This window comes from Melanotaenia boesemani, chromosome 22 (genome assembly GCF_017639745.1).
Source record: "Melanotaenia boesemani isolate fMelBoe1 chromosome 22, fMelBoe1.pri, whole genome shotgun sequence".
Taxonomy (NCBI): domain Eukaryota; kingdom Metazoa; phylum Chordata; class Actinopteri; order Atheriniformes; family Melanotaeniidae; genus Melanotaenia; species Melanotaenia boesemani.
The window spans coordinates 12,426,797-12,450,632 of NC_055703.1; the positions used below are offsets into that span (position 1 = coordinate 12,426,797).

Genomic DNA, 23,836 nt, shown 5'->3' on the forward strand with positions numbered 1-23,836 from the left:
TTTTTATGTTGCCTGTTTTTCTCAAATGTGTTAATTGTGTAGCAACAGACCTCATATTATATGGCTATATTCAGATAAAAAGGAACTGGTTTATCCGACTAAAGAGACTAGAAAATAACTGGTGGCCTCTTTTGAAAGATTTAGCAAGTGGGTTTATAGAAACTTTGTTAAATTAGCTTTGCTTTGAATCGGCTCTATTGGCTTGTAATCTAATCTGTAGTGTGTATTTATAATTAACAAGTTGATATTGTGTAAAAAAAAATGTTGCAAAACCTGACTTTTATTTTTGAAGGTTAAACCGGAAATGTTAGAGGTAATTTTTTTTTCTCCCATGTAACCGTAGAAGAGGGGTCAAATCGGTGAGCTCCGAACGGGCTTCAGATGATGCCCACCCCGCTTCGGGGAGAAGCCTCGGGCGGGATGCCTGTGCCCCCTCGGTTGTTTCTGATCCAGTTCACCTTCGCCTGCCTCCGTGGGCACCCATGAAGCCCCCGCTGATGAAGGCCCGAGCTGCCAAAGTGAGGCGGAAAGTGGCCGGGGACACTGAGCATGTACTGGCGCGTCGGGTTCGCTTGGACGGGGTCGTGTGTGGTTGATCTTGGCCAAAACCAGAGCTTCTCCTCCGGCCTGTTGGGCTCCGATGAGCAGCTCTCGTTTTATGGATACATCATCGCCTACCCTCTGCAGGACTACGGCGGGATAATGTCAGCTTTGGGCTCAGACTCGTGGTGGCGGAAAACGCTGTATTTGACTGGAGGAGCTCTGCTGGCTGCCGCTGCTTATCTGCTGCACGAACTGCTGGCAATCAGGTACCAACAACACAGAGGCTGTCAGGAAGCTGCAGAGCTCAGTAGGCTTCTCAGCCAGCCAGGCCTCTGGGGCCAGACCATAATCAAAGTGAAAACCTCTGTGGATTATAATCTGTATAAATCTCTCAGGTTCGCTGCATTTTGTCTTGGGTGTGATATTACTTAATCTCGTCTGTTTGGGCGGTGTGAGAGCGGAGACAGAGCATAAGGAATCGTGAGTCGTGGGTTGTGATGTAACGGAACCCCCACCCCCTCTATTCCATCCCGACAAAAAACACACACATACATTAGGACATTTCCGCCTTCCCTGATTTATTTTGTTGAGTATTAACATGAATGACTTGCGGCAAGGGACATGGTTTCTATTTGATTATGTTGTTGCTTATTCAATTACGATTACAAAACAATGGTGAGGCTCGTTCATGATGTTGTTTGTCTAAGTTGCTGTTCCTGCCTGCAGGCTAACAGCTCCACTGCCACGCGAATGGACATTTTGGACAATATGTTACTTTGGTATTTCAAGGACAATGAGATTTAATACAGGTCCATCCAGTGTTTGTAATATTGCTCCCACTTTCACTGTGCTGTTCGGCGTCACATTAAAATAATGCAGCTTTTGCAGCCTATTATGTAAACTCAGGAGTCCTTAAATATCGGTTACTGGATCAATCATTGGCAAGCTGACCGAGTGTCCTATCAAAGTCGGTAAGCTGCAGTCTAGGCCCATGACCGTGTTACAGCACAGTTTAGAAGGGCACAAAATATTACATGTCAGCGAAGGCGCTCACCCCTGAAGGATGAGTATGAGGTATTCATGTGATCTAGTCCTGAATGTGGGGTCGATTTCTGCACGTTCAGAGCGTAAACACCAGCTGGACGATGTGCTATTGCAGCGCTTTCTTCCTCCCTGGTACTTGGCTTCATATTACCATCCCATCGGCTTTTGTATCGAATAACAAAGTCCTCTGTAGTTGATTCTGTTAGAAAAAGCCACGGAGGCATTTCAGAACCACACTGAAGAGAACAGCTCCTCAACTTGTCTCATTAGATTTCAGCACTGGACAGCTCCCTGTAATTCTGCAGCGTGTTTAATTGAATTTGTTGCCATTTGTAGGCACGTGATTGTTCAATAGGTAGCTCATATCACCAGAATAATCCGCAGTAATCTCTCACAAAGGGATGCTACATTACACCCGGTTTTCATTGCTACTATAAATGACCCTGGGCTGACAGTCACTAAGAATCAGCTAAAGAGCCTTGATTGGTTTATTCAGTCAGTCAGATGATGAGCCTTGTCCACCCACAAAGGGTCACGCTCACAGTCATGTTTAGTTTAGAAGGCAGAGACTCGGCCTAACCATGGCCACAATTTGCTTAATTTTAATTTAGACATATACAACTAACCAAACATAAACATTCTGTAGCTTCTTGCTTTATCATAAAACTAATCTTTAACTTGTGTCAGAAAGTGTGAATGGCTAAACATGTACTCATCTTCTCAAAATGTCCTTACTCGCTGTATCTGAAACTTTTCCTAAAGCAAACTACAAATTAGCAACACACATCAGATGCACTGGTGCCTTCCTACCACTGCAGAGGACATCTAATATACTTTTATTACACTAGTTAGAGTTTTTTAATTTGTTTTGAAAATATTTTGCTTGTCTGAAACATTCACTGTATAATAAAACAGTGAATTTCATTACGAATTTTATTACTAATCACCTTCCCATAGACCTATGTTAACCACAAGGTTGTCCAACCTCTAACCTGAACTTAAATCTAACCTTACAAAAGAGCTTTAAATAAAGTTTAATCAAGGTTTGCACTTTCTCCCTTACTGGGGACAGAGACAAGATAACCTTTTAACACAGTTTCCAGTTGTAATAAAAACAATTTAATTACATTTAGTAAAGTTGAAGTAAAACTAAATCTTTGTGACTATTTTCAGGTAATGTCATTTTACTTATTTTGTGTTTACTTTGCCCATTTAAACTGGGTTTAATAGAAGTATAAATCTCTATCTCATACCTGAATCATGACCAAGACAACAGTTTTGATCTGACATTTTTGAACAAATTCACAGTTACCCAGATGACATAAAACCAACTGCACCGAGCAAACCAAGGACTTTGAAGGCCTCTTGTGAGGATAAGTGATTTGATCCAGGAAGCTACCTTTCCTTGTTGTTTACCTAACCTATAAACATAGCCTTACCCACAATGCACCCAACCTTAAAAACCTTAAGATTTAACCCTAAAATTGAATTGTTAGTCTTGTGAAGACATCACTTGAGCCCACAGTACACACTGATGCTTAGTTCACAGCCTTTTAGGTCATCACAAAAGTTAAAGTCAGTCTCTCCGTCTCTCTGTGATGTGTTTCTATTGGCTCCACAGGAAGGAGGAGGAGCTGGACTCTAAAGATGCCATCATACTCCATCAGTTCTCCAGGCCCAACTCTGGTGCACCATCCCTGTCTCCTTTCTGCCTTAAGCTGGAGACCTACCTCCGTATGGTTGACCTGCCCTACCAGGTATGTGTCAGCTATAGGTAACCCAAAAAATGAAAAAACAAACAAAAACAAAAACGATAAATAACAAACAAGATCACAACAACTGCATGAGTTTTTTTTTTTTTTTAAACTTGCGATGGATGAGGATGGTCATTTGGCACAACTAGTGCCTAATTATCTATTTTTTTCTCACTTGAAAACAGTAGTGAGTTTCTTTTTGTTTTGTTTTGTTTTTTATTCATATATACTCAAATATTTACTCAGTTTCTATCGCTGCAATGCTTAAAATTTCACTTGAATGTTTGCCTAATCTAATTTTATTTTAAATATATCTGTACCATTTACAAGTTTCTTTCTACCTTGTACCGTTTTTAACATCCTTCCTCCCTCTCTCTTGACTCTTGTGTCCTCTCCTCCAGAACTACTTTGATGGGAGGCTTTCTCCACAGGGAAAGATGCCATGGATTGAGTATAACCAGGAGCATGTGTTTGGCACTGAATTCATCATTGACTTCTTGGAAGAGAGGCTGGGCGTAAGCCTCAATAAGAGTCTAACACCTCAGGAGAGAGCCATGTCTCGTGCCATCACAAAAATGGTTGAGGAGCACTTCTACTGGTGAGTTTAAATTAAAGGTCACAGGCTTTTGTTTTGCGTTATTGCAGTTTACTAATCCAGACAAGGGTTTAAATTAGCAGCATAAGCTCATTGTAGCACCGTCCTGAAGACATAATTCATCAACCAAGCGGTGCTGATGTACTGATGTTATAGCATCATTTAAGTCTTTTTGCAATATTTGTGAAGCTTCTCCTACTTTGTCTTCTCAGCAGCAGTAGTAGCCTTGATTGCAGCTCTGCTCTAGATGCTCATTTGTCTCTATTCATACCCCAGGACCATAGCTTACTGTCAGTGGGTGGACAACTTGGAGGAGACCCAGAAGATGCTGTCGGTGAGCGGACCACTGAGCGACCTGCTCAAGTGGATCTTGAGTCACCTGACCGGTGGAATCGTTAAGCGGGAGATGTATGGCCACGGGATTGGACGGTTTTCTACCGAGGAGGTTTACGCCTTGATGGAGAAAGACATGCGTACACTGGCCACCTTGCTAGGTGAGGGAGTTGTTATTATAAATAATTATAATCATCTTTAGGTAAAAATACAATCTCTGAAATTAAAATATACATTCTAGTGTTCTAAGTCCATTTTTACTGAGAGAAAAATTTAGATTTGGACTCATAAGAACATTTAGTGTGGTGCAGAGTTGAAAAGGAATAATTAAAATATGGTATGAAGGTGCATTTGAGCTCATCAAAGCTAAACTGTAAACTTGGTTTTGGCAGCTAGTGCTGCTATACAAATTCCTTCTTCCTTATTTCAGTAATGCAAAATCCCAGTCTGCATGAATCACAACAGCATGGCTCCATAGTGAAACAGTTTGGGTACAAAATCAACCTGCCTGCTGTCCAGCCTTGTCACCCATGCTGGACTTTGCAACAAAAAAATGGGCATATGAGCAACTAAACTGTTAAACAGATAAAATCGAATATCCAGCATTTCCTTTCAAAGTTACACCAGCCAGTGTCCTCAGGCCCCTAAAACCTACAGAGTTTATGAAAGTAGAGGTGCTGCAGGGCGGTGTCCCAGCAAACATGCTGTTGGTATTAAACTTTTATTAATTTTTTCTAGCATTTTGTATGTTATCTTTAAGGGATTTACAGGTCATTAAAAGTCTGTTTATTCTCTTCAGCTAGTTTATGTCCAGACTTCTTTTTTTGGTTAAAACAGTACATACCTCAGACAGGTAATTATTAGTGTCCTTGTGTGGCAAAATGTTGTCTTCACTGTTGATAGAAAAAGTGTTATGATGTCATTTAAACAAAGCAAACAAAGGAACAAAAAACACTTTTAACTAAATGTGTTTCCTAAATGTTCCCATAGTTCACTTTGGAGAGGAATCAGTGGCTTTGCCATGTTAGGGGTGGATAGCTCAACACTGACCTCATGTGGTAATCTTTAGCATTGCGGTCTGGTATCGAATCCATAGGTGCATAGATTTCAGGACATGTCTGCATTATGTTTAAATTTCTGAATTCTTTTTTTCCTGTGCCATCTAAGGTGATAAGAAGTACCTTATGGGCTCTAAGCTTTCAACAGTAGATGCTGCAGTGTTCAGTCATCTGGCCCCAGCCATGTGGATGCTGCCTGGATCACGGCCGGAGCAGCTAATCAAAGGTGAGTTAACCAGAGAAAACTGTCGTAGGGTTGAACATCTGTGGAACTAAACCTGAGGTCCATAGGTTTTACTTTAGGGAATTAAAGACTTTTTAAATTGAAATGCAGTATTCATTCATTCTCAATGAATATCCCAGAATAAGAAAATCCCAAAACCCTGTATGATACCATCAGCTCTATGGTATCCCCAACTACACCTTAAATCCCTGCGTTTTCTCAGTCACACAGTAATGCATTTCTTCATTTCTTTGTTGATAAGATCTGAGACATCAGGGGAAACATCTCACCATTGACCTTTCCTAAGTCTACCAGTTATTTGTCTCCTCCTCACACCTGGTCCTGCTTTAAACCAGCTGACATTAACTGATATCTCTGTCTTGCTCGATAAGAGGAAACCCTCATCTTGTACGACTGACATTTTTCCGGCTGTGTTATTTAAAGTTTTTGAGTCTATTGTCGTATGAGTCATCAAAGTGTGCAATACTTCTCTTTTAACTGGGGTGGTCTCTTACTGTTTTAAAGATTCTATCAAACCAGTTATCCCAGTTTAGACTCATCACAATCTAAGAATTATCAGCCTATAGCTAAACTTTCATTTATGTCTAAAAAATTTAGGTAGAACAACTTAATGTTTTTACAAAAGATTTTTATCTTGTAGAAAAATTTCAGTCAGGCTTCCACCAAAAACATGCTACTGAAACTGTGTTACTTACAGTCTCCAGTGATGTTACGATGTCAGCTGACGCAGGAGAATGCACCATTTTGGTTTTGTCATTGGCTTTTGACACAGTCGATCATAATATTCTGATCAAGAAACTTCAGGATCTGGTTGGGGTGTCTGGTTTAGTTTTAAAGTAGGTTTTTACCCTTGTTTGGTAGAAGTTTTGTGGTTCGTCCAGGTTATGCCAGATCCACAGGGTTTGGTTCTTAGGGCCCCTTGTACATTCTCCCTTTTTGCTACATAATCAGGCAGTTCACTGATGTATCATATCATTTCTTTGCAAATAATATTCAGTTGTATTGTACATTTAAAGCCTCTGAACTGCATAAACTGTTCTCCGTTTCCAGCTGCTTAACAAGCATCAATAAGTGGTTAAGGGATAAATACCTCCAGCTTAACTCTGGTAAAATGGAAACTTTAATAATTGAACCTGATAGTAAGATTTAAAAAAATCAACCACCTTCAGGCTGTACAGAATGCAGCTGCACAGCTTTTTGCACTCATAAAAGAGTGCATATTACTCTGATTTTTCCATCTCTACACTGGTTACCCATCCATTTTAAAATTAATTTTCAAATTTTGGTCTTTACTTTTAGAGCTCTCTATGGTCAGGCTCCTCTTTACATCTCCTTCTTTATCTCCACTTACTAGCCTGTGATCTGTGGTCTTCTAGTTAGAGGTAGTATTAGTAGTTCTGTGCACACACTTTAGGATGAGAGGTGACTGATCCTTTCAGTAAGTGGCACCCAAACTCTGGGATGCACTTTATATTTCCTTAAGATTCTTAGACTCTGTTGATTCTTTAAGATAAGCACCATGGAACTGAAGCAGATTTTCTCAGGGATGCTTCTCCTAATGATGGATAATTCTGCATCCATCCATCTTACATCCTACCTGTACTGTAGGTAGGAACCCTCTCTCCAGAGAGTAAAAGTGTGTCTGATGTTGACTCTTGTCTTTTCTCTTGCTCTGTCTCTTTTTCTCTTTCTTGCATTTCTTTGCTGAATCAGTGCATTTACCGGTGCAGTCAATGTTTTGATTAATTGCACGTGCAGGCGCGTCTGTGTGATGTTATGTCAGTGTTACGTCTGGGGAGAAGATAAATAAGATCTTGAGTCTCCAATCTCAAATCCGAGTCGAGTCTCAAGTCTTTTGAGTGCGAGTCCAAGTCAAGTTTCAAATCACTGGAAATGTGACTTAAGTGCGACTTGAATCCGAGTCCCAGTCTCGAGTCCCCATCAATGTATTTAACCTGCCATTGGTGCAGAGTTCTTTATCTGCACCGTGTATGGTCATCATCAGGTAGACCATCAGGAGGATGCTTGTTCTTTATTATTCTGACAGGAAGTCACTCAGTTCATCCGTCCTGGTTTGTGGTGATGGCTCACCTCCAGAAATGTGAACCAGATATTAGTGAGCACAACTTACCTGAAGTTGTTGTGCTTACATTTTCATTTGTGTTATTTTCATGACAAAATGTGTAATGTGTGGTTGTATGAGCACACATTTGCAAGTACCCATAGTTACTCACAATCTGTTTTACACATTTGTAACTCATGTCATAGACATTTGGAACCCTTATGAGACTAATTTAACTCCACACCTCGGTCCCTTTCAGGTGACCTGATCAATCTGGCAATGTACTGTGAGCGCATACGCCGCCGATTCTGGCCTGAGTGGTTTGTAGACCTGGAAGACTTCCGCTACGACGACACCACAGAAGGCAGCGACTCACGTTCCAAACTTCCAGATCTGGGCCTCTACTCCTGCACGGACACTTCCGAGGACACCACACACTCACACACTTCACATACACACACGCCACAAGACCCACAGTCACCCATCAGCGACCCTACAGGCCATTCACTGTATGACTCTGACATGGACACTGAGTGCTCTGAAATAGACCCGCCCAAGTGTTGACAAAACATACACTTTTAGTATACACACACCACAGGGGGGAGCTGCATCCCACCTGTGCACATGCCCTCCTACCTCTTTGAGCAGAATAAAAAAAAGTTGGCGACTCTTTCTGCCGTTGCCTGCATCAGCTGAGATGTGGAGGACATGAAACTGCAAACTCTAGTGAAGGAATAATTGCAGTAGAAGGGGAAAAATGCAACACACTTAGGTCAACAGAGAATACACTCAGAAGAAGAATGAGAACATAAATGTTGCAGTGGAGATTTAAAAAAAACTAGAGAGGAGTAAATGATGCTGTTACTGAGAAACTCCTCCACGAGGTTAACATGATCTGCAGTCACAACCTTTTTTCTTATGTTGCATAGTTGTAACCATGGCAACTACATGCTGTGTGCTCCCCCCGTGGTCCCTCGTAGCAATTTGCGCCACCCAGCCTTGTGTGTGTTTTGGTCCGTTAATGCCTTGTACTGAAATTACATCAAGACTTAAGGAGATATACAGGACTCATGTGAATGAATACAATTCAGTGTAAATATATAAAGTAATCAAATTGAATTCTCATATTTATTAGATAGAATATTTGATTATATTGTGAATATAAATTATATATATATAAAGAATCATCCTATTTATGATATAGTGTAAATACTGTTGTTTTTTCTTCTACAAAATCCCTTCTGTGTTGGACACAAACTATCTCCCAGATCCCCACTCTGCTGGTCTAGGATTAGCAAGAGGAGTCCTTGCATCTGTTTACACTTCAGGGATGCTACAGTAATGCCTGCTGCCCATATTTAAGTATTGCTGTAAAATTTCTGAGTGAATAATGGAGCACTTTTCAGCTGTAGTTTGCCTCATATACACAACAATTTGCCAACAAATAATTAGTATCCTCACATTAGAATCATATACACACATCACACTCACAACATACATCCCATATGAATATATGTTTTACATGCAATTAGAGCAAGTCAAACAATCTTTTTAAAAACAGAATAAATTCATGTATTAAGAATTACAGTGCATGGCTGGTATGTGCCAATAAATTCTCCCTTTATACTTTTTATACTTCATGAAGACAAATTTATCTACATTTCTTAGCTGGCCTGCTCAAGTTTGATGTTGTGATGCAGATTTTTCTTTTCTTTTCTTTGTCAGTGCCTCTGGCCAAATCAACCATAAGAAAATGTAGCTGATGGATTTTTTTTTTGTTGTTTGTGTTCTGGTCTGTTTTAAACTGATGCTTTCTCTAGAAAACATTGTGTAAAGCAATAAGAGGGCAGACACTCTGTTTACCTCTACTTTATGCTTAAGTGGACTGTGCAGGATTTTGAGGGGTGTGACGGCATGGTGCAGGCTTTATGTGTGTTTGTCATTCAGCAAATGCTCATACAGCACCATTGTGGTGTGTTAAGGCTGCTTAAGATGTGAGCAAATAGTACAGCTATCCAAGATGCATGTGGAGTCAACGTCTGTGTATAAATGATGACATATTAGTGAAGCTTTTTTCCCTAATGCGCACACCTACACACATATAAAGTATCAACAGTGCTCACTGTTGTTCAGTAAGATTTTTTAAGAAAAAATAAAACAAAACAAATACATCCAGCTATGATAGCATGGTGGTACTGCTTATGTTGCCTTTTAGCAAGTGTCTAGTTTCAATAGAAATCGGATTAGCTATATTAAGGGAATCTTCACAGAAAAAGACTCATCGATCACCCAGGCAAAAACACTTGATGGTATTTGTTTTAAAAAAAATCTGAAGAGGGGAGACAGAGATCCAAAGATCCACTGGATTAGGTGCTTTAAAAATATTTTACAGAAACTCATGTGCTGATCCATTGATTCCTTTTCTAAGTTTACTGTCATTTAATTCTACATCTCTATGCAGTGGCTGTTTATACAGTTGATGCTGCTGTATACCATTAAAACATGATGAAGAAGGGAAGTAAAGCACTGTAAACCATTTAAAGATGCTTTAGAGTTGTTGGATTATTTTCATTATTTGAAATCCAGGTATCAATCTTAATGGAGAAATATTTATGGGGCGTGTCTGAATTTTACAGGAAGGACAGCTCCAAGCAACCGAGACGAATTTTACAGGATCAAAAGCATTTTTTGATAGAATCAGGATTGAAAATACTAATATTTCCACACAAATCTATCTTCATTTGATTGATCGAATATCCTTTAATTAAACATTTCCCTGTAGATGTGTGAAGCATTGTTCCCAGTAGTCTCACATGGGTTTCCTCTTTGGAAGAATGAGCATGAATAGTTAGCAATAAGAAACAGACTTCATTAACAGAATTTAATGAGCAGTTCTGAGATTTTAAGAAATTTTCAATTATATAATTTTAGATAGAAATATTGGGCTTAAAGCAAAACACTTAGGAGAAAGACATCAGAGAAGTGTGTTTATGTGTGTGTGAGATGTTGCTGCTGAATTTCAGTAAAATAACCCACGATAAAACTGAACATTTTAATGGAAAATGTTTGTTTTTGTGTCTTAAAATTGCCCTAACCCTGCCTGCATGCTATTGCCTTCTCTTGACAGTGGTCAGATTTAGTCTTATGGAAACTGAAGCTAAACTGTTTACCTTTTACCAGTGCCAGCCAGTTTTTGTTTTTATATGTTAAAGGTATGTATTGATATTAATTTCAATGTGATTGCTTAATATTGTTCATTATTTTGTATTTTTACTCTTTATGTTTACATGTGTTTTGTTCAATGGAGGAAAATTGTTCCAAAACCAGTTTATTGATTTGAGTGTAAGTGAGAGTCCTGCTGACATCTAACACTAAGCAAACTGCATACTTTCATGCTGTCACTTATTTCATTGCTACATGTGCATCCTCCTTTTCAGATAACTCTTGTTAAGCATTCAAATTCATCATGAAGGAGTATCATTTCTGCTGCTGTTATAAATCTAAAAAAAAGTTGAAAATTTACTCTGAGTTTCCTGTTCTGCTGAAGCCACAACATTGACTTACTGCTTGATCTCAGGTCAGCAGGGTGAGGTGGGCCAACCTGCTGATTATCAGTCTCTTCATCTTTTTGTTTTCACTACAGTTCACCCGTTGTGGGACAAAACTGCAGAAGTCCTTCCTGATCTGTGTCTGTGTCCAGCTCCATTTGTCTCTGCACTCCTCAGCATTTAAAGGTCAGGGGCCGAGGTTTGACCCTACCATTCAAGCTGCTTTCTCATCATAATTCCTGCTTATTGCATTGCCTCTTGATGTTGTGTGTGCTGAAATACTTGTGGAATCTCATCAGTCTGTAAATAAATAAAACCACAAAACACTTAATTAATATACCAACATGACCTAAAAGAAATGCTCTGTAAGGTTAAAAAAATTCTTATGAATGTGTCATAACTAGGGATGAAAAGCTGTATGAAAATGGATTCATTATAGTATTTCATTAAATATAGCTGTGATATTTTCCGTTGGGTTGTTTCAGTTATTCTATGAAGGTGTGTGCACTCTAACATGTCTGTCCCATAATCCCTGTCCCTCTGTGGTTGCTACCATATGACAATACTAAGCCCACCTAACAATGCCAAAGGATTAGCTCTGAACCCTTTTCTTTGTGCTCATGCTGGATCTCTGGAGAAACACAGAAAAAAAGAGGGCAGAGGAGCAGAGAAGGCAAGTTGTGGGAGTTCTGCTAGGGAGACTACAATGTGGGTTTGGGTGGGAAGAAGCATGAAAAGGGGAAGAGACAAACAGCAGGGAACAGATGAATGATATTTGATGGCTTTGGTTGGTCGGATTTCTGCCACCATTGTGCAAAATCCCTGGGAGATCCTTTCTACACAAGACAGAGGAAACGACTGAGGACTGACAATGATAGTGGAGTATGAATCATCTCTAGTGAGATAGCGTACCATGTCAGAGGTGGCAGCTGCGTGTGTGTGTGTGAGCCTTTTTAACGATCACGTGGCTGTATGCATGATATGCGAGGTGAGGTCTTGTGTGCAGTGAGGAAAAAGTGTGTGTTTTTGTGTGTGAAAATATGAATAATGCAGAAGGATGCCTGCAGGAGCATGAGGGCCGGGAGGAGGGCAGATGGTCGTCTGCTGATAGGACAGAATCCAGGCAGCAGGGTCCTCCAGAGAGCTGTGTTTAGATCTGGCTTAAAACACACATGAACACACATAGACATACAGACAGAGAAAACACCACAAATATCCACACATCTCTCTTTTGTCTATGTCAAATTATTTTGACTTAAGATTACACACTGGATCACATTTGAAATGAAAAACCTCAGTATTTGGGGAGATGAACTAAAAATAATTGGACATTACCACATTCCTCTGGTTACTAAGACATTTAAAAGAAATAGAAATCAATTAGATTTGTTAAATAAAATATTCCATTACCAAAGTAAAGCCTACCTCAGAGTCTGGCATAAAAAACACATAAAAATAGTACAAGTATTGTTATTAAAATCAACATTAAAGCTTTTTTAATTTAGATTTTAGTCATAATCAGAATATTGATACAAGAAATCTATTCTTGTTACAATATTGATTCGTGATGCAATGTGAAAGGATGTACTTCACAATGCAATAATATTTGACTTCTGAAAAATGACCCTGCTTTTTGCTGCTGTCACAAACCAAAAAGATCTTAAAAGTACTGCATATATATATATATATATATATATATATATATATATATACACATGGTGAACATACTATATGGTACAACATATAGTCACCGCAATTCTTTATTGCACCACTAGGTGGCACCAGCGTTCTGCGTCTGAGTTAACTATTGACCAATACGGAAGAAATCACACTGCATATTTGACACAAGGTGAACAAAAATAATAATAATAAATAAAATAAAAAAAATAAAAGTTTAAAATTTAAAAATGTCTTAGAATTATGTAAAAAAAAAAAAAAAAAAAAAAATCAAAACTGAAAACAAAGGCCCAGTGTTACTTAACAGTTCACATATGCTGTCACTACTTGTCTGTAACTGTTATAAGAAATAGAAAACAAAACTTGCTTTGTCAGTTTTACCACGATCTTCAGACTCATGGTGGGTGACATCCACTTTTGTTTTAAGTTCACAGCAAACATACATCAAAATAATATATCTGTTTTTTTTTTCTTTTCTTTTTTTACCCATTTTAATGGAGCGGATTTAATTATTCTGATTATGTGATAAACAAAATTACCAACCCTTTGTCCCGCACCTGTACAGAAGGCAATTTGTTTCCTACAATTTTGTTGCCTCCAAGACAATCTTGGACTATCTCTCTCATATATATATATATATATATATATATATATATATATATATATATATATATATATATATATATATATATATATATATATATAAACTAATGTGCATTTCCGTTCTGCTTCACTCTGATCCCCTCTACACGCAGCGGTATCAGTGAACATCAGCGGGAGGAAACACTTTACCGAAGCAGCTGAAGGACACCTCCAAGCAACCGAGACGAATTGATAAAATCCATAATTCTAATACAAGGCCGTGCGCACGATAAAGGAACAGCTTGGTGCCACTTTTTTTTCTTGCTCCTTTTCATCCTGACGCTCAATAACGAGCAAAGACTGCAGTAGAAAACAAATAGGATTTAATGACAAAAAGCATATAGAAATTGTGCAATCGTTGATTTCAGTTCCCTCTTCCGTTTAATCACAGATTTCAGGTCGATGCTATATTGTTTTGGTTTTATTGATTTTTTTTTTTTAACCTCAGAAACTCAAATTCAGATGAAGGATTACATGTAGTGTCACCAAAATTAGATTTACAGAAATACTGGGCCTTATTTTAAACATAAGACGAATTATTATATAACTCCTGTGCTTATAAATAAAGAAAACGGCCCCTGTGCGTATTGCAGATCATTACGTAAAAATATTGCTGATTATTCTTTGATGATTAGCAAGGACAGGTTAGAGCCAATGTCTAAACAATGTCATATTCTCACATGCTAAAACTATCATGAAATTGTCCATCAGTGATAACAGTTCCATCAAAATCTTGCATTTTCATTCCTGTAATGAAATTCTTCAATTGCATTTGAGTTTCTGATTTTTCAACATTGCCATAATTTGGTCAGAGAATTACTCTCCAACTACTTGTTAATTTCCTTACATAAAATCTCATATATCAGATAATTAATCACAGGATAGGTGGCACAAGAACAAGTGCCCATGTTTGTGATTTAGCACAGACTGACTGTAAATAATAATAATAATAATAATAATAATAATAATAATAATAATAATAATAATAATAATAAACAGAACAAGCGAACATACAGAAACGAAAACAATACAAAACCCGAATGGAGATACATCCCACAGATCATCTTCTCTGTGTATGAATAAATCACAGTTACAGCCACTGCATGTGGCCAGAGCTGGTTCCAGGATATAGTCAGTGTCTGTGTGTTTCTTTTCTCTTTTCTTCTTCTTCTTCTTTTATTCTTTTCTCTGTCTTTTTTGTTTAAGGAAAGCAAGGCAAAATAGCTGGATAGCTTTGAGTGTTCCAGCCGGACAGTCTCGGTCTTTCTCGTCACAGCATCTTGGAAAAGTACAGAAATAACAAACAGCAAAAACACACTGTAAACAGGCGCACAGAAATGTCTGCACAGAAAAAAAGCATTATTATTATTATTATTATTATTATTATTATTATTATTATTATTATTATTATTATTGTTATTATTATTAAGGATTATATTAAATATGTATACATTTTAAATAAGTTTATTATATTAAAGCGAGAAGAAATACTGATTATGGGTGCATAATAATAATAATAATAATAATAATAATAATAATAATAATAATAATAATAATAATAATAATAATAATAATAATAGAAGCTATTGGCTGGTATTGGTTTTTAACATTGTGGGCTACAGCAGGTGTCTGCCATTTCAGCCCTGTCTTGCCACAAGCTGCGAGGAACCCCAGTCGCTTTTGTTATGATGGAAAGATGGCGTTTATTTACCCACACTGACTGCGCCTAAATCATCATACCCGAAGCTTGCTTTTTTTAAAATCTTGTGCCCTGTCTGCAGACTCCTACTATCCACACCACCCTCTGTCTTTTTTAAATGACACGTTACATGATGACACAGTGGCTCCTCGGTCAAGATACAGAACAAGAACATCCATGTCGCCTTTTTTCATCCTCTTTTTTTCTTTTTTTTCTCAGTTAGCACACTAGCTCAGTGTGCTTGGCGTGAAAACCTCTCCATACAGCTGTACTATAAGTATTTTTAGGGCTCGGGTGTCACACTCTGTCCCGCTGTGTAACCTATGTCCGTCCAACATCTAACCTGGCTGATGTCCACTACGGAGCGGTCCAGCACAGAGAATGAAACAAATAAGGAGGCATTATACCTCCTTAAGGGGTCCGTGTTTATTTTGTTTTTTATTTTTTTGTTTCTCTCAGAATAATGGACAGGGGTCACGGCACAGGAGTCTGTCCTCCGTGGTGGGGAGGGGTGTCCCCGTACATGTCCTCTCCTGCTACCTGTCCCCCAACGGGCGTCATTCTTTTCTCCTTCTGCCGCCGGTTACAAAACCAAACCCTCACCACCTCCTTCTCCAGCTGCAGGCTGTCCGCTAGGGAGTTGATCTCCGCCGCTCCTGGTTTTGGGCATTTGAGAAAATGGCTCTCCAGAGCGCCTTTGACGCCCACTTCAATGGAGGTCCTCTTTTTTCTTTTCCTACCCTGTGCCGCGATTTTATCCAGGCTAGTGGGGCTCCCCGAGGTGGAGTCCGCCTCCTCCAGCCACTTGTTCAACAACGGTTTGAGTTTACACATGTTTTTGAAGCTGAGCTGAAGCGCCTCGAACCTGCAAATTGTAGTCTGAGAAAAAACGTTTCCATAGAGGGTCCCAAGAGCCAGTCCCACGTCCGCCTGGGTGAAGCCAAGCTTGATTCGCCGCTGTTTGAACTGCTTGGCAAATTGCTCCAACTCGTCAGAGGTCGGTGTGTCCTCGTCCGACTGGTCCTGATGGCTCCCGTGCTGGTGATGGTGGGAGAGAGACTGCTGGTGGGCCCCAGGGCCGCCCCCGTGTTCACTGAGGTGCGGGCTGTGGCTGTGGTGGTCCTCGTCCCGCAGGGGGTGGTGGTGCATTCCTCCTTGTTCTTCACCTGGCATTAGACCGAAGCCGGACTGGGAGTACACAAGGCTTTGGCCCTCAGATGTCGCCATGCCGGAGATGAGCGTTGTGGCTGTGCTGGTTCGCCATGCTCTGGCGTCGTGATGCGCCTGCTGGTGCGCTAGGTGAGGGTGTCGCTGTTGCTGCTGCTGTTGCTGCAGACTGCTGGAGTTCTGCAGCTCCTCTCGGTCACTGTCATGCAGTATGGGCTTCACGTCCTGTTCTCCGAGGGGACTGGATGGCCAGGGCGCCCCGCTGTCACTGTGAGACAGCGCCGTTATCCACTGGTGCGCGTGGCTGAGTGGATGTCCACTGCCAGGTAACGTGCCGTAGTCGTTCTGGAGCAGGGTGTGCGCGTCCCTGTACGCTGCCGCCTGCTGCATGCTCCCGGACTCCGAGTGAGGCGGCGGCGCGCTGCTGGGGGTGGTGAGGACGCTGTAGTGGTTGGACGTAGCGGTCGCCATAACTATCGGAGCCAGAGTGATCGCTGGAGTTAAAAGGAGGCTGCCTTTGACAGTAACTCTTCTGAGCCACGGGGCAGCTACGCGTCTCTCTCCAGCATCTCCCGGGCGCTGTGCCAAGGGGACGCAGAGGCGCGCACCTGTGGTCCGCCTCGCTCCGCTCTTTATTGGCCAAGAACGGTTGACAGATGTGGTTACCCCTGACAGCACCCCGCTCATTGGTCACGGGAGATTGTACAGAAACCCCAATCACTCTGCCCAACAATACTAGCAGTCCTGCAGCATGTTAGAGTACAAAGTGGAGGGAGCTGGGTGCAGCACAGAAAAGGTATAACACAGTTGGATAAGAAAAAAATATGTGTTGCTGAAAGTTTATTGTAATTGATCTGGGTTAGTAGGTCACATTTGTTAGTTTTATGTGTCAAAACGCTGCGTAAAAGTTGAAGATTTTGCACATTAATTGACATAATCGTGCTTTATTCATTTGTTAAGTTTGAGGATGCAAATGCAGAGAAGTGCCTTATATTATTTCTTAGCTATTTTCCAGACATTTAAGTCATATAAGCCAACTTGGGGGATATTTACACACTGAGCAGTGATCATGACGTGAAACTTCCAGCTGCCTCTCTGCCCCCAGGACGCTGTCCAGAAACAGAAAGTGTGTGAGAGAGGGGCCGCGTGCTTCCAGCTTCTGCCCCGTTACCATGGCGAGCGCGGTGAATGGAACAACAACGCCCACGTCACAGCTGCAATTCGCTCCTTCTTTGCGTTCCGTTCCAAAGGGCTCATTGGGGCCGCGCGCTCTTGCCGTCGGGACAAATAATGGGGGGCAAGCGGAGAGGGCAGCTCTGGGCCAAAGAGAGAGAAGGCTGCAAGAATGGACCCCTCAGTCTGCTCTGCACCTACAGTGTCCCCTTCCACCTGCTTGTTGGGTAAACTTTGGGATGGAAGCACTCGTGGCACGCGGGAATTTCTCTCCCTATACAGGGTGAAAAACGCAGCAGACCTGAACCATAAACCTACACTAACAGTTGGCTGACATTTTTTTGTTAATGTTATCTGCCTCCTTATTATACAACAGTGTTAAGTTAATTACCATTTGAGCCACCCGTCACCATTTATCCCACATTTTACTTCTTCTCAACAAGTATTTGAAATCTATAGCTTTTACTCTGCAAGCTGAGCTCTAACTTAATGTGGTGTTATCTGATTACCCAACATAAAATAGTTGGATTTAGCTCCACAATAGTCTTAATTATAACGAATTATAAAGCTTTAAATGGTGTACAACATATGACATGTATGAGTCATTCTGATTTCATACATAAATCAAAGCAGGGTGCCTCACATATTCTTGTTGCTCACATTCTACTAAAGTTTAGGCCTGTATGATTTTATGTTATTTTATAACTTTTAATCTGGCAAGGATGTTATTTAAAAGTTATTGTAGTAGTAAATGAAAGCCAGCTTGATTCCATATTCAAGTTTGAAACAGCTGGAATCCAGCACAGTTAGATCATTTTTAACTTTAGGTGTGAACTCCTTTATGAGTTTATGAAATTAGGAAATCGTGACCTGGTGTCTTGTTAATGACGACTATGATACATCCTTTATTAAGTCATCATGAGTCATGCATTAGTTAAACACTGATTGCATCCTTATTCAAATGTTACCAGTCAAAACATGTTAATGTATTTGCATTTTGCTTTTACATTTGTAATGATTTCACTACATTTTACTGATACAAGCTTTTACTCAGTTTTGAATCACAGAGTTTTACATGTAATAAAACCTATACACTTACACTGCAGCTTCATGAAAGTGATGTCACTGCTGATAAAAGAACAGTAAAGTTAGTAGAAAAAGTCATTAAAGCACTTATTTAGCATTATCAGCTGCTGTTATCTGTAAATTAAGGCAGTGATGCTGAAATTAAACTATTCTTCATTCTGCTGAGTCCCCCTGAAACCATCTTAGACCCCTTGGGGCATCCTTGGACCTACTTTTGGCAAATTTAGGAGATGTGATTTTATTGGCTCAAAGTGGTGTGCTGGCAGTAAAAAAAAAAAAAAAAAAAAAAAAAATCCACCTGTTGGAAAGTTAGAGGAACCTCAAATAACAAAGTACTTCCATGTTTCAGCAGACAAGGATGTAGTGAAGCATCACGTGCAGAATCCCAATGTATGTTCACATGTATTTCAAATTCATTACATACAAAGGCAATACTTATGCAGCTGACTAGAAACCACAGTACAATGAACTTGTACATAGGACCTGACAGGTTATGGATAAATCCTTTGATAAAGATAATGCATAGACATAAACTGACGCACAATGAATTATTGGGATCGAAAGAACACTGGCTTATGATTAGGGTGTAATTCGGAGAATTACCAAATGTGTCGCCAGGGGCTTCGGCAAGCCGTGTGTTGAGAGAGGCAAAACATATTACCCTAACAGACTAATATGCAAACTACTGGCTGCCCAATTACAGGACTTAATAACGCATAAACGATGCAAGTCCTGTTCTTACAAGTCGAAGAGGTCGCTGTTAATTCAGTCAAAGGCCTGGGTATGCTGTCAACACACACAGCAGTTTAACACTGTCTCACTTTCTCGTTCTGTATTCAAGAGTGAGGGTTAATGATGAAGATTGTGAGCGTTAAATTAACAGTAATTATATGTCCCCACTGCTGTAAAGATTCAATTTGTTCGCAAGTCTAATGGGCCAAAGTGTCCCTATGTGCAGGCAGAACTCTGTATGAGACATTTATGATTAAAAGCACACAGACATAACAAACATAACCACAGAAGAAAGCCACCTGTGCCTACATACAGATTTAATGAAATTTTATCTTGGGCAGAAGGGCAGCTTGAACTCTGCGCTACTCCAGTCCAGATGTGAAAAGCCATTTCTGTTTGTTGCTCTTGTGTAAATAGTGCCACCTGCTCTTCCTCATTGCTATGGGAAAGAATGGTTCAAGTGCGAGGTGAAGCCATTTCTGTGGGTGAACCAGTGCTTTAGTTGCTTGCACTTTCTCCAGACCAGTATGTGACCCACTCATGTCCCTCCCCCTGTGGGAACCCTAACATAGGAGGGGGGGACTCTTTATGCTGCCGGACACAGGGAGATAATGGCCATTCCTCCACAGCTGGCCCTCACAATCAAGGAAGAGGGAGCTCTGAGGATTCCAGCTTTAACCAGGCCATTGTCTGGACTAATTACATCTGAATGCAAGACCCCGAGAACCCACCTCCCCCCTGAGCAAAACCTTCACACAATACCCCAAACAACTCTTCAGAGATGAAGGATAGTGCACAGACACACAGAAAGAGGGCACACAGAAATATATAAACTCTAGACTAATTCATTACTCTTAAATGATAATACACAAATGTGCAAACACACACACACACACACACACACACACACACACACACCCACACACACACACACACACACACACACACACACACACACACACACACACACTGAACTTGTTCATTACCCATATACACATTCCCATCCCCAGCAGGCTCTCATCAAAGTGTTGTGGCTCACTTGCACACACTCGCATGTGGCACTCGGCATTAGATCAGATCTCAGTTTGCTGCTCTCAGAAGAGATGAGGAGGTCTTAGAGGACTTAGCTTGAATGGAGAACACAGTGAAGAGCTTTCCTCCGACGCACCCCCATGATCCCAATCTACACTCTCCCTCTGGTCTCCAACTTCCAGTGCTCGACTCCATCTGTGGCCTGAACTACACAACTTGAGCTCCACATCATGTTTGCAAAAACTCCCCACTGATGCCCAGAGTTATAGATAACACATCACCCTGTTGTAACAAGTACTGTAACATATTAGTTTTGCAATTCAAGTATTTGGTTATTTACTTACTTTTTTCAAAGTATGTAACTACTGAGAAAAATAAACAAATCTTTCCTGTTCTTCTCACTGTTCCCCAATCCTTGTAAGGTAGCTGCATGCTAACAAAAGCATCCAACCCCGCAGTTGTGTCAATGTGAATGTGTTGCTCAGTTCAGAAAGTGGACAGAGAGGGCAGCTTTTATCTTGTGAAAGTGTTTGCATTGTTTTGAATTTTTGGATGAAAAGGACAAGGGCAAAAAAAATGGTAAAACGGAAATTGTGCCTGGGTCATAGTGTCAGCTTCAAAGCGCTCTACTTCAAATTTGGGAGTGCTTTCAGTCATAGTACAGCAACACAACCCTACTGTTGAGATCTCTCGAGGTGAATGATGAAAACTAGCAATATCCAGCTTTGAGTGGGACTAAAGTGTGATATCAGAGTATAAATACTGGAAGTGTGGACCAGATATTATTGACTTACATGAAGTGGTTGTGGTTGCATTTTCATTTGTGTTGTATTCATGACAAATTTCCAGCTGTTTTTTTCCCTCCAGTTGTAGTTTTGTGGTTTTTATATAATTACATAGTTTGGCAAAACTTATTTAAATAACATCTTTTTATATATTTTTCTTGAATGACATTTTTTTTTTTTTACCTCTGCCATTGTTTTATTCTCAGATTCACACTAGTACATGATATTTTTTTGACTCCATTGCTATTTTTAATTTGTGAACGTAAAGACTTAAAGACGTAAAGAACAAAAACAGATAAAGAGTTACAGAAGAAAGCAGGTGAAACTCCTGCTACATAAGCACACTGTAAATAGCTGAAGTGCCCAGACGTGCAGAAGAGTAAAAACTGCAGGGCTTAGTTAAAGTTTTACTGATTGTTTGGGTAAGTTCAAGAGTTACAACGTGACTTGCTGCAGGTCTGAACCCATTCATCCAGCCAGTCACTTTCTCTTCTCTCAGCTTGTATATGTGGGGTTTGCATAGCTGTTATGGATGTATACTTCAGTTTCTATGGACACATTTCACATTTAGTAATGTGTGTGTATTCGTGAGTGACAGCGTGAGGGTTAGAAGGTCTTAGTTTAGCATTGATTTATTATTTCCCCTTTGCCTGATCTGCCTCTGAGAGGACAAATGGAGGAGAAACACCAAGCACAATAACTATCCCTACTATCCCTAGCACAGAAACACTGGCAAGTATGTCTACAACAGAAATGAACTTAAATATTTCTGCACAGCGCTTGCAAGCATACTCATGCTCTAACATCTCTAAAATGCTGGTCTCCATTTCCAGTGTTACTGTTTTGTACCAATAAGAGTGGTGACAATTCTGTACAACTATAAATTCACCACACTCCCCAACTCCCTAGGCACCAGAGCTCCTATAAGACTTCCCATGTTGTCCCATATAACTGTCTTCAGAGAAGCCATAAAGACATAAAGGGACGCTCCTACCTCGAGCTGAGTGGTCATAATTCAGCAGCAGGTATTTTTATCGTGACATTGCTGTCGGGGTGCACAGATTCATCTCGTCCCCTGCTTTATAATGTCCTACACTAACTCCAGATATAGGAGAAGCATGAGTGCAGTCATATTTTACTGGCAGCTTGTTGTCACATGCTTCTGTAATGATTTGGAGCTGGACTGTTGTAGTGCAAGAGGATGCACTAAAAAAAAGACAATAGTTGATCCAACTTAAATTAACTATTTCAATTGGTAACTACTGATTTAAGTTTAACTTAAAAAATTAAGTTGTATTAATTTAATTTAATTACTTGCTACCAGTTGAAGCATTTAATTTAAGCTGGATCAGCTATTTTCTTTTTCGGTGTGTATGTGGATACAAACCTAACGCCTCACGCATCATTTCTGCTGTGGGATGTGATACTGAACCTCACCCTTTTGCTTTCAAGCAGGAAAAGAGCACATATGAAAAAGGGGGTGCAGAGATGGGAGAAGGGGGCAGGTAGGTTGTTAAACCCACTTGAAAGCTCAGCGCCCTGATCGATAGTCTCGGGCCAAGCAGGGATTAAAATCAGGCTAAGTCTGTTCCAATCAATACTGATGGCTAACCCTGGGGTTAAAACAGGAGTAAATCTCCATACATGCCCATACACAGGTCTGCACTGTGGCCTATAGTACAGATAAATCCACAGCTATCCATGCAAATGGATACACAATGGGTTAATGTGCAAGTGCAGTCAGTATGAATGAGCGGTGTACAGGCCTTCAGCAGCGACATATCTGGTTGTATCTGTGTGGATACACACTATGTTTGGTCAGAAGGCTGAGGCCATAAATTTGGATTTGTCAATGCAGCTGCACAGAGTGAATAAAGCTCCCATAAAAGTGTTTGAGGTGCAGAATATGTGCATTTCTTTTCCATGTTTGCATATATACACAATAACAAAGCTGTAATAGAGGTGAGAATGACTTATAGACAAACAGCTCGCATGCATGATTGACTGTTTCAGCAGCTAATGGAAGGTGAACATCACTGCTCAGATTGATCGAACAAGCACAGGTCTGCTTATCAATTACCAATACTGATCAGGGCTCATACAGGCAGATAACACATAGAAAAGCTGTTACACATCTTTATTTTTTAAGCTGATATTTTAAACGGACATTTCTTACTGACATGCTTGGATGTTATCTACATTAAAAAAAAAAAAAGTGCTTCCTTTATTGTTTCTTTAAACCTTACTATTTTATTTTAACATTTAGTATTTGCTTTGTAGAATAATGTGCTGTCACACATCTTTTTACTACATGTTTTTTATACTGTCACCTGAATCTGAACAAACTAACAAAAATCTGACAGCCCTGTCCCAAGCACTTGAAGCCAGCTCTTTTTTTTTTTAAACTTTCTCCACATTTCACTGGGATGTCTGTTGCAACTATCACAATTTTTTTCCCACCACACATAATTGACCACATTTGGCACAGATTTTATAACTCCTGTGCTGTTGTGGATGACAATGTCTTTCAAAATGCTGAAGTGATCAGTTGGCTGCTGACAACTCGCAGGTGCAAACACTACTGTAGTTACTAAATTGGTCAATTACACATCAAAGGGGGAGACGAATGTTAGTCCTCCCCCTTTTTATGGGAGACATATGC

At 40.2% G+C, this 23,836-nt stretch overlaps 2 protein-coding genes across 2 annotated transcripts; one reads left to right on the top strand and one right to left on the bottom strand.

Moving 5' to 3' along the window:
• Nucleotides 1-332: 332 nt before the first annotated feature.
• On the top strand, nucleotides 333-11,648 carry faxca (failed axon connections homolog, metaxin like GST domain containing a). Its single transcript, XM_041976466.1, has 6 exons — nucleotides 333-809; nucleotides 3,209-3,344; nucleotides 3,743-3,939; nucleotides 4,213-4,430; nucleotides 5,437-5,553; nucleotides 7,893-11,648. Exons 1-6 carry the CDS (start codon nucleotides 550-552, stop codon nucleotides 8,195-8,197), a joined length of 1,233 nt encoding a protein of 410 aa, XP_041832400.1. The 5' UTR covers nucleotides 333-549; the 3' UTR covers nucleotides 8,198-11,648.
• A 3,341-nt stretch (nucleotides 11,649-14,989) lies between these two features.
• Nucleotides 14,990-17,053, bottom strand: pou3f2a (POU class 3 homeobox 2a). The gene has a single exon (XM_041976465.1). The coding sequence runs from the start codon at nucleotides 17,051-17,053 to the stop codon at nucleotides 15,674-15,676; it is 1,380 nt and encodes a 459-aa protein (XP_041832399.1). The 3' UTR covers nucleotides 14,990-15,673.
• Nucleotides 17,054-23,836: the final 6,783 nt, after the last annotated feature.